This window comes from Megascapheus bottae, chromosome 4 (assembly GCF_031878675.1).
Source record: "Megascapheus bottae isolate mThoBot1 chromosome 4, mThoBot2.hap1, whole genome shotgun sequence".
NCBI classification, from domain to species: Eukaryota; Metazoa; Chordata; class Mammalia; order Rodentia; family Geomyidae; genus Megascapheus; species Megascapheus bottae.
Genome location: NC_143512.1, coordinates 79,771,036 through 79,785,518, shown reverse-complemented (window position 1 = coordinate 79,785,518; position 14,483 = coordinate 79,771,036). Strand labels below are relative to the sequence as shown.

The following is a 14,483-nucleotide window of genomic DNA, read 5'->3' as shown; positions in this document are numbered from 1 at the left end:
TTACTCTGCAGAAGAGATATGCTAACTCTATTTAAACCACACTGCTCATCAGTTTAGTTTATGGCACTGCCTCTTTTTCATGTGTTCTGGAAGAACTTGCCTCTTTAGGAATTTACTTAGAATAAGAGTTACTTGGTGTTGATAAACTGGGCCTTTTCTCCTGAGCTTCACTAAGCCACTTACTTATGAAGCTCCCTTTCAAGTCTTCTGTTGAAGAACCCCTCCTGAAATTAGGGATTCAGCTCATCTACTGTCCCCCAAATGAACCCAGGTACAAAGCTCAAGGGGCTTGTTATGCAGGGATGCTCAGGGATGGTGTGGTTGGCTCACTGGCAGGTGCTCATTTAAATTTCATTTTTGTCTCAGCATCTACCATATCAATACCTATTTCATCTGGTCAGATGTTTCCAATGTTGAATGCTTTATATGAGCATTAGAAACTTCAGTGGTCTCAGGAATATTGAATTACACATCTAGATTTTAAATTGATGGAGATTTGACCAATGTAATCGTTGCAGTGTGCTTTCTACGTCTGATGATTACAGATGCAAATATCTGTTGGGACAAATGTTCACACTAAGCAATAACTTACTGTTTCTGCAGATCTGTATATAATGGAAGGACTTGGACACCAAGAGTCATTTAAACTAGAGTATACATAACATACTTGTCAAATGTATACTTAGGTTTAAATGTATAACTGACATATTACTATAATCACAGAATGATATTTTATAGATCTTCTGAGTTCCTAAGCATTTCTTCATAATGGTTGTTTTCAGATTATTTACCCTTAAAATTTAATGTAATACGGGAAGAAAAGTGTTTTATACATATACTATTCTTTGTAAATTAATAACCTAATGAGACTAGATTCCTGTTTCTCAACATCAGTAATTGTGAAAAAAATGGAACATGCAGTCTAGTTCTGAAGAACAGCCAGTGTAAAACCTAAGTGTAGAAAAGACAGCCAGGGGCTAATGGCTCACACTTATATTCCTAGCTACTCACGAGGCTGAGATACGAGGATTCTGGCTCAAGCCAACCTGGCACAAAATTCTGTGAGATTCTTATCTCCAATGAAGTGCCAGATGACTGGAAAGCTGTGGCTCAGTGTGGTAGAGCACTAGCCTTGAGGTGAAGAGCTCAGGGACATCACCCAGGCCCAGAGTTCAAGTCCCATTACTGACAAAAAAAAAAAAGGCTTCACTTGCTGTACAGGATTTGGAGTTTTGAGTAGCCAGTGGACGATTTGGCATAAAGAGCACTTGTTCTGTTCATGAATTTTATGTGGGTTTCCGATCATGTGTCTTCTCCCAGTGGAGGATTCCATCTTTCTGTATTTTAGCAGTTCTCTGAGTATTGGCTTCTAACTCACACTCTCAGAAGTGTGGAGGACTCGTAAGAGCTTTCACAGACACAAGCTGTTTCTACTGACAGTTACGGGAGATGAGTACAGCAGCAGAACACCTGCTTCCTGAGTGGTTAGCCAGAGCACTGACAGAATCCTAGCCTTGCATGGAAGACCCCATGGAACGCTGTGTGGGAAAAGTAACCGCCTTCCAGTGTCATGCAGACTCCTGACACGGAGGCTCTCCCACAATCTTCTGGGAACCCCAGTGCTCACCAATTACCCTTGGAGAAACAGAGGCAATAAGGAGCCTCTGAAAGTCCAGCATCAGACTCTGTTTTGTGCTGGATCTCAATACTTGGGATGAGACAGGAAAGTATAGGATTTGAATCGTTCTCTCCTGCCTAGTGATGAGTATAAAGCTCTTCCTGCTTTAGTCCTTTGCTTATCCCTTCAGTCTGAGCATGACCCTGGGTTTCATGTATTTTTTACCTGTCTGTGTGATCGAAGGAAATCTCAGTGAAATCCAGTAAAAAGCTGAGTATTAGCTGGGATTCCACCATGTGGAGGGGAAGATGGCTGCAGCTTCCTGAAACATCAGGTTTGTCCCTGGAAGCCACCTGTGTGTTTTATTAGATTTTTGCTAATGCCATTTTCTTTGTCACTGCTAACTTTCCACTAGGTGTACCCCCCTCAAACCACAAATAATGGATAAATGGATTTCAAAAGGCATCAATTGGAGGTAGCTAGCTTCAGGCAACATTACATCTGGATACCTGTAGAAACTCTTAGAAGGGAGACTATCTTGTTTGTATCTTAAAACCTTAGACTGAAGGGCAGTCACAGAAAGAAAGGGACTACACATGGAATGAGACATGTGAGCTATGAATAGATAACTCAGGCTCAGATGTTGACGGCGGGCTCTTAGAGAGCCACTGGAGGGATGGGAAAACTTCAAGGCTAGGCTGCTGTTCATATCCAGTGTGTGTTAGACTGGATTCTGCCAATATTGGAGCGATAGATATCATATAGTGGAGAGAGATATATCATAAATATAATATATATCATATATATATTCAGTATTCTGTGTTATATAAAGTACACACACACACACACACACACACACACACACACACACACACACACAGCAGCTGGTTGCTCTCACCTGAAAATCCTAGCGGCTCAGGTGGCTGAGATCTGAAGGGCATGGTTTGAAGCCAGTCTGGACATTAAGTCCTTGAGACTCTAATCTCCAATTACCCATCAAAATGCCAGACCTGGCGCTATGGCTCAACTGGGAGAGTACTAGTCTTGAGAAAAAAATGTTCAGGGACAGTGCCCAGATCCCTTAGTTCAAGCCCCATAGCCAGTGTACACACAACCAGCAGTCCCTTTTCCCTGACTGTAACTTTCATATGTGGAAGCAACTTAATGCATATATTGCGTTTTTAAAAGGGAAAACATTTTATTAGTATAAATTAATGGCACAAATGGCTTTCATTTTGCTTGTTATAATTTTAATAAACTGTTATAGAGTTAGACAATTTCTGCTTATTTTAGTCTTGAACTTTCCAAGAATTATGAAAACAGCCACTTCATCCTCTCACTTTTAACTTTATTACTGCATTTGAACATATGGAGTTATGCTCCATGGTATCACTTGAAGATTCTCCTATGAATATAAATACAGTCACAGTGATAAAATGAAAATGATAGACTACAAATGCATATTGAATAATATATTCACTTGCACCAAACTCCTTGAGATTATTCTATTTGGATTCCATGTGTCCTGAATGGTTACCTATAGATGAGTGGTTCTTGACTTTTGTTTTAAATACATAATGATTTGCAGCTCAGAACAATATATGTATTCCTTACCATAACAGTGAGACTGTGTCAGCTCCCTAATAAATGATGGAATTACCTAAAATATGGCTGAATTTCAAGTCATCAACATGTGTTTTACTGAATTACCACTGTAAAATATAATATTAAACAACTTGATCTCTAGTTAAAGATGTCATGTTCTCCCAATCCATCTTTCCTATTTCAGATGTTCCTCCCCTGCATTTATGAAGTTTATAAGTTTTGTCCACTACCTCACCCTCACTTCTGGGTTTATAGATCCATAGATATATGGGTTAAATCAAGTACCTGACCCCTGGCCTTTCAGGACAAGTTGTGTTGTGTTATTTCAGTGAAGGTACAAACATTTCTGATGTAATTCTCCTAGTGACTCAGTGACATATACGTTAGACTTTAAATCACACAGCTAACAGCCATGAGAAAGTGGCAGGGCCACAAAAGTAGTGCATGGAGTTCAGAGGCTGTTTAGGACAGCACTCCTGGAATGGACAAAGAGCTGGAAAGTGTTTATACTGACAGGACACCATTATGTTCACATGGGTGAGGTTACTCTGATCCAGAATTTCTTTGGATGGGACCTTGGGAAGAAAAATCCCCAGACCTCTAAATATAACCACAAAGTACTATGTGCCCAGGGATTGAGATTACCTTCTATTTTGGCATTATATTCAGGTTAGATTTAGATTTCATAGCATTGTCTTAGGCCCTGTTAACTAAGGATTCGGCGATTGGTTCTCAAGGGCAGCATGCCAGGTTCAGCTTAGCTTTAGCTAGTTCATGGCTACTGTAGCTAATGAAGTCACTGATTGAATAATCACTAGGGACTGGAAAAGTCTCAAGTATGTTTCCTCATACGATGGAAGGAATCAGAGAGATGTTGCGTATCTATCTATCACATTCCTACACCAAGGACCCACACATGCAGATGGCTAAGATACTTAGCATGAAGTGGTGCTGTTCTGTCTTCTTGCAGTCTACAGTCATTCTCTGTCCATCCTTCCCTTCCACTCTGGCCCTTGAAAGTTTGCCAGGTGCTGGCACAGGAAGACAAAGCAGTGGCGGGGGCAAGTACAGATAAAGATGAGGAGATTCATTCCTCTGAGACCACCATGCTGCTTGGTGTCAGCTCCATCAGGTGTAAGGCTGGGGAAGGGCACTTCTGTCTCCTGATGCTCCCTGAATATCTCTGAGTGCACAAGACACTCTTTCCATCTTTCCCACTGTTGTATAAACAGTTCCTTAATTAAATCGTCCTCAGTTAAACTCTTTTGTGTAGAATCAGTACACCGTCTGGACCCGAACTGATAACACATACACAGAGCTACTGAGATTTTAAAAAAATCCTGACACTTTGAACATTTAAAATCACAAATATATTGACATACCAAACTATACTTTCTTTCCGAATATTTTAAAATTATGTTTTCTAAAGTTCACTCAGTGACATCAGTCTCTGTATGAAGCCATGTGAACAAATTAAGAGCAAATATTTCTTAAGAGGAATAATGCTCTTTCCTGTGTCATTGTGATTCAGAATCATTGGCACAAAATTTTGGCTGAAACTTTCATCATCTGGTACTTCCTTTGCATTTTTATGTTCCATTTTGCTTTGCTTTCTTTCAAACAGGATGCAGGAGCTTATAAAAATTCAACCAAATTCTAGAACCATTCCATTAATTGTAAGTATACAATATTGGCTAACTGATATTTCTGGGAAAAAAACAAATAATTACTCAAATATAAATAAATATGAAAAAATTATGACTTGAGTATTTAACTTTCCTGGAATAAAGATATGCCATTTGTAGATGACTTTAGACACATATGACAACAAAGAAAGCATTTGCCATTCTTACCATCTCCTTTACCTGTTACAGAGCTTTCCAACCAAGAAACTTCATGGTAAACATTTTTCTTACAGGAAAGCCTCATATTTATCTCTTTTGCATATTTTAATTACTTATTTCCCTGGACACTATTTTAATTTCTTTGACTCTCCATTGTTGTATTTATCATTTCCATCTTTGTACTTTCATTTTAGTAGTTTAGCACTTTCAACGATTTCCCCCAAATAACTAGTTATTTATTTTGTCTTTTTAAAAACTGGCAACTATGTCTGCTGAATAAAGTATCATTATAAAATGTTGCTTTCTATTTGTTTCCTAAATATTACATAAGGAAACTTACTACTTCTTTCTGACCCTATAGATGTGAAACAGTATCTCATCTCGCTTCACTGCCATTGTAGTTTTCACTATTACTTGATGTATTTTTTTTTTATTTCAGTGAGCTGTTCTGAAAGAATGTGACCTTACTTTGTTGTGTTTTCCTTGCTGTTGATCATGGTGACTAAATACCAGGCCATGTATTTGCTAGGCAAGCACTCTACTACCACTTGATCCATGCCTCCAGACCCAAAAGAAGAGAGCAACCTCTGTGGTTAACATCAGCTTTCAGCATCTGATATTTTTTTCTCAAAATGTTCTATGGATATTTACCATAGCAAAGATATGGAACCAACCCAGATGCCCCTCAGTAGATGATTGGATCAACAAGATACGGTATTTATACACAGTGGAATTCTATGCTGCTGTTAGAAAGCGTGCCATTGCCCTATTTGTAAGGAAATGGAAAGACTTGGCCAAAATCATATTAAGTGAAGTAAGCCAGACCCAAAGGAACATAATAGGCTCAATGGTTTTTCCCTCATTTGTAATAATTAGTACAAACCTTAAACTCTCCTAGCAGACGATTACAGTAGCTCAAAACCTAGATATGTAAGGCCATGTAGGATGAGGCTAAATGAAAGGACCTCCAGGATTTGGAAAGAAGAGCTATGTAATGTGTGATTGTTGTTCTCATCTCTTTTGTTGTCCCTTAGTCATTCTCATATTGTGACAGTATCTTACCTTGTTATCTGGTATATCGCACATGTTTATTTGTTTATTTGAAATAAGAAAGGGAAGGGGGAAAAACAAGATGAGGGAAGGGGATGGGGGAAGAGAAATAGGGACAAAAACATGAGAAGGGATATCAATGTGTGCAAAGTAATGCACCTTCTGTCTGGCAAACATAACTGTTAACCCTCTATTAATTACAAAACAATATATGAAAATATGTTCTGTGCATACATAAAAATTTATAACGGTATTTGATAAAGACACTTGAAAATTTGCTTATCATGTGGATTTGTTATTACTTTATTACCATTTCATGCTGTTTAGGGAGCTTGAACTCTGGTCCTAAGAACAGCCCCTGAGCTTTTGTGCTCTAGGCTAGATCTATATCACTTGACCCACAGCACCAGATCTGTATTTTTTGGTCGCTGGAGATAAGAGTTAAAGAAGCTTTTCTGCCTGGGCTGCCTTCTAACAAACCCAGATCTTATTCTCAGATCTCAGCCTCTTAAGTAGCAAGAATTATGAGTGTGATCCATTGGTACCCAACTTTATGTGCTAATTTTTAAATTCCAACATTTCTTTTTCTTCTAGCCAACATCTCATCTACACTGAAATGTCTTCAGCAATACTTCCTATCAATATCTTCAAATTAATATGTAAATTCTAGGTTATGTTCATTTATGTTTATTAGATTGTTCACATCTTTGTAAGTGAAGGTAGTTTTATCACATAATCCTTGTGTTTGACCTTGATAATTGCTTCTGTATTCAATACTATTTTATCTCATACTCTCCGCATTACATTACATTGGTTAACACTATTTTTTTTGTGTGCCAGTCCTGTGGCTGCATCTCAGGGATTTGTCCCTGAGCCTCTTTTGCTGAAGGCGAGTGCTCTACAAATTGAGCCACAACTTCACTTCCTGCTTGGTGGTAGTTTATTGGACATAAACATTTCACGGACTTCAAAATGTTGTCCTCCTATCTCAGTCTCCTGAGTTGCTAGGATTCCAGTCAAGAGCTGTGCAATTTCAATACCTATTTCATTTTTTCTTTTGAACATAGTTATTTTCACATTATTTTTAGATAAAATTTTCCACCCTTAGATTTTTGCTGTTGTTGTTACTGAGGTTTATTTACACTCAGAGCCTTGTGGTTTGTAGGCATGTGCTCTACTGCTGGGCCATCCTCTATCCCTTTATCACATGGTGTCATTTTTCGGTAGCATCGCACGTTTACGCTTTCTGTTGTACCTTGATTGCAAGCCTATGTCTCCACACCCAACCTTTTCTGTGGAGATGTGTAACCTGACTGACACTAGGACCGTGTGGTAACAGCCTTTTCGCACAGCTGCAGTGAGGAACTCAGTGCTAGGCGCCAGCTACTTACTGTGAAGTGTTTGCCAAAGCTGCCTTTCAAAAGTGATTCTCCCAGGTTCAGCCTCCTAAGTAGCTGATACGGCAGGTTTGAGTCATTGGGATCTGGCTTGAATTTTTATTCCTTGTAGATAACAGTGCTTACAGGACCGGATTGGTATAATTTGCTTATTTTTTGTTAATCTAATATTTTAGTCTTTCTTCTTTTCTCTATACTGTCTACTTACTTAAAGTTCCCTCTACTCCAGAATTTAGTTAATTATTTTACTCTATTATTATATGAAAAATGAGGTATCTACTACCCTCTGTTTCAGGGAGATATACTATTCTATTTCTGTTTGGCTAACTTTCTATTAAGGTAGGTGTTTCAAATATTAACTAAATAGACTTTATCTGTGGTTACTGTTCTAAAAGAAATGTAAATTATGATTCGGAGGGATAAGTGCCAATTTTCAAAGTTAAAATATAGAAAATAAATATAGTGTCAATTGTGAAGCTTTCTTTAGGACTTTCACTGAATGGATGTATAAGGGATGAAATAAATCTCAATGTAAACAGTGATGCTATACAAAAAGAGATGATTATAAGGAAAATGAGCTCACATATCAACTAAAAGGATTTCAAAGAAATTATGCTATCTAAATCCTATACTTTCTTTTATAAGGTAAACTTTTATGTTTACTCCTGAAAACTTTTAAGTTGGTGAATAAAATCCATCCCTGTGTGTTGATGTAAACATTACCAGCATAATGCATGTTTTATAATTTAAATCTTATCCATTTGCATAGGTAGAAACTTCCTAAATAAAGATCCAAAAATACAACAAATCAAAGAAAGACTGGATAAGTAGGATTGCATGAAACTGCAGAGCTTCTGCATGGCAAAGGTAAATCGAAAGCCCACAGACGGGGAGCAGATCCTCAGTAGGTATATAACAAACAAGGGCCTAATATCAAAAATGTAACTAGAGCTCAAAAAACTAAACCCCCAGTAAAAAAGTTCTTTAAGAAACAACTACTTCATTAATAATAAGTAGGCTAAAGAATTAGGAGGAGACATCTCTGGAGAGGAAATAAAAATAGCCAACAGACACATGAAGAAATATTCATTCAGCATCTCTGGCCATAAAAGAAATGCAAATCAAAACCACGTTGAGATTCTTCCTTACCCCAGTTAGAATAGCAATTATCAAGAAAATCAATATATGCTGGCAGGAAGTGGCTGAAAGTGAATGCTACTATATGAATGTATACTGGTTCTATCAGTTTGGAAAGCAGCATGGAGGTACCTCAAAAGGCTACTTTTCTATAATCCAGCAATCCCACTCCTGGGCTTTTACTCAAATGAACACAAACAAAGCCACACTAAAGCTACCAGCACAACTCTATTCCCTGCAGCGTTATTTACCACTAAGATATGGGAATAACCCAGATGCCCCTCAGTAGATGAATGGATCAAGATTGGTATATCGGCTAGGAGTTTGGCCTAGTGAGTTCAATTCCTCAGCACCACATACACAGAAAAGTTTGCTGCTGTGGCTCAAGTGGCAGAGCATTAGCCTTGAGCAAAAAGTGACCAAGGACAGTGCCCAGGCCCTGAGGTCAAGCCCCAGGACTGGCAAAAAAAAGATGTGGTACATATACACAATGGAATTCTATGCTTCCATCAGAAAGAGAGATACTGTCCCATTTGTAAGGAAATGGAAAGACTTGGAAAAAATCATATTAAGTGAAGTAAGCCAGACCCAAAGAAACACAGGTTCCATGGTTTCCCTCATTTGTAATAATTAGTACACATCTAGGCTTCTCCTAGCAGAAGATTACAATAGCTCAATAGCTGTGTACATATGGTCATATAAAATGATGGTAATTGAAATGAACTTGGAGACAGGGAAAGAAGAGGCTTTCTTAACTTCATATGTGAAGTTATTTATTGTTTTTCCCCCCTTTGGTTTATCCAGATTGTCACTGCTTGGTGTTTTGGTACACTGTGTCTAGTATATAGGTTTACCTGGTCTGGGGAAGGAGAGGGGTATAACAAAATGGGGAGACAAAGGACAAAGGGTGAATCAATGCAACAGTGTTACTCCTAAGACAATATGTTGGAAATGAACTTTACAACTTGGGGGGAGGGGAGTCAGTGGGAGGGAGAGTAGGAGGAAAAGAGGGATGGATTAACAATGTTTGACAAGAAATGTACTCATTACCTTACTTGGTAACTGTAACCCTCCATACATCACCTTTACAAAAAAATTTAGAAAGTTTTAACCATTTGTAGGGTTTTCTTAAAATAAGGTCAGAGAATTTCATGGTTTATTAAATGAGAAGGGGTTCAGATCAATTCCTATTCTGTTTATATCTAAGCTTCCATCCCTGCATTTAAAAATGTATAATTAAGTGGATATAAAGAAATTTTCAAAGATTCTATTGGAATCAACATTGAGCTGGTGCTGCAAGGTCAAAATACAGAAATATCTAGTTACTGAATATTACTTTACTACAATACTAAGCATTTAATACCATCTATATACCATTATAGAGTTCTTCTTCAGCTTTGTTGTATCATTGCAGATTTCAAAAATCCTTTCCAATAATTATCTGCAGCAGTAAAACAGTGATAGTTAAGTTTGAGGCAGACATTGTGCTCATGAAACCACTATATGCGAGTGCACGAAATGTGCTAGCATAGGGGCAAAAAATGTGAGGGGAGAGGAAGATGTGACTTCTGAGAGGAATAATCCATTGAGAGGTGGGTGGGATAATGGGGAAAGGAACCTCGAGGGTGGAGTGAAATGTATCACACAGAGAGAAATCGCCTTCCATATTCCTCTAGGTTGGATTCGCCTCCCAGCTGGGTCACTGGCATCTGACTTACGTTCACTGGTGGAGTAATCCTGAGGGTCCAGGATTCCGGACTCCTGCAGAGATCGAATGCAGGAGTCCACCAGTTCCAGACCTGTGGTAAGTTCATCTTCGATATCTTTTTGACCATCTGAAATAAGATAAAATGATGAACAAAGATGCGGCATGTTGCTATTCAGTTTCAGTTATCACTTAGTAATTAAACACATTCTAACTAATGCTGCTCCTTCTGTGAGGGGTCCTCACCAAATACACATGTTGGAAGCCTTGACTACCAGCAGGAAAGACAAGGAGATCCAATTCCATGTATCCCCAGAGAACATAAAATATGTGTGAAGTCCCTCCCCACACCCGCCCAGCCCATCATGTGAGATGAGTTGTAAGGCTTTCCTCACTTATAGCATTTTTGTGTGTGTGTGTGTGTGAGTCCTGGTCTTGAGCTCAGGGCCTGAGCACTGTCCTTGGACTTTCTCAAGGTTAGAGCTCTACCACTTGAGCCTCAGCACCACTTCCGGATCTTTTCTATGTATGTGGTACTGAAGAATTGAACCCGGGTCTTCATGCATGCTAGGCAAGCACTCTACCACTAGGCCAAACTCCCAGCCCTTATAGCATTTTTTATTCTAGGTCTCCTAAAGAAAGCTGGTGAGCAGGGACACATGACACATGGAGGCGGAGAATGTGGCCCTCAGTGATGGCGTCTTACCTTGCGACTGCCAGTGAAACTGCTCTTCTGCTGAGCTGTAAAAGAGAGGACACATTCTGTAATGCATTGACTGCACACAAAAACGAGGCTCAAGGCCCCTAAACCACAAGACACACAGGACAGCAGCAGCACAGGGTTCACAGCACATCCTTTAATTCTTAACTGACAACCAAGGGATTCATTGTGACACAATCTTGATGTTAATTTATCTGCCATGCACCCCACCCCCTTAATTCACAGGTATACATAACAGAGACGGACAATGCTCAGTGATTTTCAGAGGGACAGCTTAAAAAAATAAATCCCAACCCACCGATTTCCCCCTGACCACTATTTCTCCATACATGCAGTTGTAAGCAAGTTCAGTCATTTTAAAGTCATCTGTTGTGCACATTCTCTGAGGTGGTGCAATGAGAAATAACTGGCTTTATACCACAAAGAGGATAACATGCCTTTGCTTTCACATTGACATTGCCTAAGAACATTTCCTCTTAGTTTATTATTATGCTTTAAATCGTGTAATTTAAAAAATAATAACATCACCAACTTAATATACACTCTCAAATTCTTACCTAACATCTTATAAAATGATGCAGATAGAAAGTTATTCATACAGATGACATGCCAACAGCATTATCCAAACTGGATCTGTGAGGCAATCTAGATTTATTTTGAATCATTTATGAAATACAAAATAGGTAAATTTGGAGTCCATAAATGTGAACAACTTCCACCCTACTTTCAGAACATCCCTGAATTCTGGCTTTTATGTCAATAATTGAAGCCTAGATGTAAATTCCTAGCAAATGTCATTTAGACTGATTTCTATACTTATTTCACCAGATCTTTTTCTCAGTTCAGGCAGGTCCTATGAATAACTCATCAGCTCCTCAAAAGTAAGTGCATTTTGGATCTTTAATCTGTACCTTAAAGGTGAGTTTTGAATATATTTGTGGAGGAAAAATATTTGATACAAATCAATGCTCACAGGCATCGAGATGGATGTAAATGAATATAAGAATTGCCTGTTAAGATATGCATGATTTTTATGTGGTGCCTTTCCTTTTGTGCCAACCCACTTAGCAAAGTGGACAACTGCTTTCTAATGTTAAGATCTATAGACAGAAATGATAGGCAACATGTGAACTCTACAAGTCTGGTCCTGTTCAACTGTCTGGCATTAAAAAGACGTTACTGTATATACAAGCAACCTCTAAGTACAAAGTACAAATGTATAATCAGTATTTTAAAATTTCCAAGACAGATGCACTAAGTTAGTGGCCCTGAGTATATGACAGTCCCATCTTAAAGTTCAAGAGTGCCTCTAGGAATTCCAAATCCCAGGAATTCTGACTCATATGCATCACGGCGATTTTAATTCTCTAAGGTTATTATTTATAAATTTTCAAGGCTGTGATATCACCATTCTAATGTCTACATATCAATCTCATTGTTCAGAAACTAAACTAGAGCATAAGAACACTGATTCTGAGAAATTCCTAGAGCTTGCTTATGGCAGTATGATCTACAGATCACGAGTGTGTGCACGTTAAGCCCCAACAGAACTGAACAGCATCAGAAAATCTCCAGGGTAGTGGGGGGGTCTGTGACGAGCACCTATCTTCCAGGGTGATCCTTGCATGCTGCTCACACTGCATGCCGCTTTCACTAATGATTCACCATGAGTTTCAAACCACCTGAAGTTATTCTTCCCTTGCTTAAAGCAGAACAAATCCTAAGATGGCCTGGCCCTCAAGGTGTGTATCTGCCATGCATTTTTAGGCGGGAGGACATACGACACATTGCAGTAGATTGAATACTGTTCTTCTGGTTCCAAAGCCACATCAAAGACTTGGAACCAGCTGCATCTTAACTACTTGCGAGGCTGAGATTTAGATGCTGGTAGTTCCAGGCCAGCCTGGGTAGAAAAGGCCAGCAAAGTTCATATCCATGGGGAAAAGCTGGGTGTGGTGGTGAACATGGCATCCCAGCCATGACAGGAAGCCCAAAGTGGGAAGCTTACAACACAAACACACCCTAATGTGGAATGCCCTGTCCAACTCAAAAGTAACGATTGCAAACAGGACTGGAGTCCTGACTCACAGGTTGAGCACCTAAGAAGCCAGCATGATGAGGTGCTGAGTTCGAGCCTCAGTATCCTAAAAATGGAAGGAAAAAAATCTACAACAAAGAGATACAACTGTGCAACCTGCGCAAAGTAATTTTTACAGATATAAATAAGTGAACAGTCTTCAAATGAGCTCACTGGAGCATAGAAACGCAATGGCAATTGTCTTTACAAGAAATCAGTGAAGTCAAAGACAGAGGTGAAAAGATAGAGGCAGAATTGCGGGGAAACAGCACACACCACGGTTTGCTTGGGGCCACCCAAACCTGCAAGAGGTACAGAAGGATATTCCCTTGAACCGTCAAACGATGCCTCCTTATGTAAAACACCTGGCCTTTAAAATTTTAAGTGAGTAAAGTTCTATCATTTACTTCCACTCAAATGTAATCTGTGTGTCAGCCCCAAAAAACTAAAAGTGTTTTCCGGAATTCATCCACAAATGTTAAATTTTCAAAGGATTCATTTTCAAGAGATTCAATCTGATATTACTTTCACCAAGGGGATCTCATAATACATATCATCAAAAAACATAAAAGTTTTGAAACTACCAAATGATTGTATATTATTATTATGTTCTCATGAATCTGCATTACAAAACAACAATAAATTAAATGCTCAAAGTTAAAAAAAAAGAATCTGAAAGTTTTTTTTTTCCTGATACAATTAAAAAAAATTCTTTCCAGATGCAGGCGGCGCACACCTGGGCTTCAGCTACTCAGGAGACTGAGTTCCAGGGATCCAAGTTTCAAAGCGAGCTTGGGCAGGAAAATCCATGAGACTCATCTCCAAAAAGCTGGAAGTGGAGATGTGGCACAAGTGATAGAGATTCCCCGTTGATCACAAAACTCAGGAATTGTGTCCAGGTCATAAGTTCAAGCCCCAGAACCAGCACAAAGAAACGTTCTCATGTTTTATGTTCCATGACTGGCTACTGTCTCTATACAAATACACACTTTTACCATTACAGGTATGACTAAGTGCTTCCTACAGACAAGGGTCTTGCTACTTCACAAGAACAATGACAAATCTCTTTTATTTGTTATTTATTTATTTATTTATTTATTTATTTTGTGGGTTATGGGGCTTGAACTCGGCCTGGGTGCTGTCCCTGTGCTCTTCAGCTCAAGGCTAGCAGCATATCCTTGAGTCAAGCCCTACTTTCTAGAAGTTAATTGGAGATAAGAGTCTCAGTTCCTTTTGTGCCCTGGCTGGCTTTGAACCTTGATCCTCAGATCTCATCCTTCTGAGTAGCTAGGATTACGGGAGTGAGCCACTCAGTTGTTTTTATTTTTT

The 14,483-nt window shown here is 38.9% G+C and overlaps 1 protein-coding gene across 3 annotated transcripts in view; it reads right to left on the bottom strand.

Moving 5' to 3' along the window:
• Ctnnd2 (catenin delta 2) overlaps positions 1 to 14,483 on the bottom strand; it is a 770,274-nt gene that overhangs the window by 350,893 nt on the left and 404,898 nt on the right. For all 3 annotated transcript variants that reach the window (XM_090332125.1, XM_090332127.1, XM_090332126.1), the window contains exons 4-5: positions 11,063 to 11,097; positions 10,370 to 10,486 (exon numbers count right to left, since the gene is read on the bottom strand). In XM_090332125.1, coding sequence (XP_090188251.1) covers positions 10,370 to 10,486; positions 11,063 to 11,097 — 152 coding nt within the window. The remainder of the gene's footprint in view (positions 1 to 10,369; positions 10,487 to 11,062; positions 11,098 to 14,483) is intronic.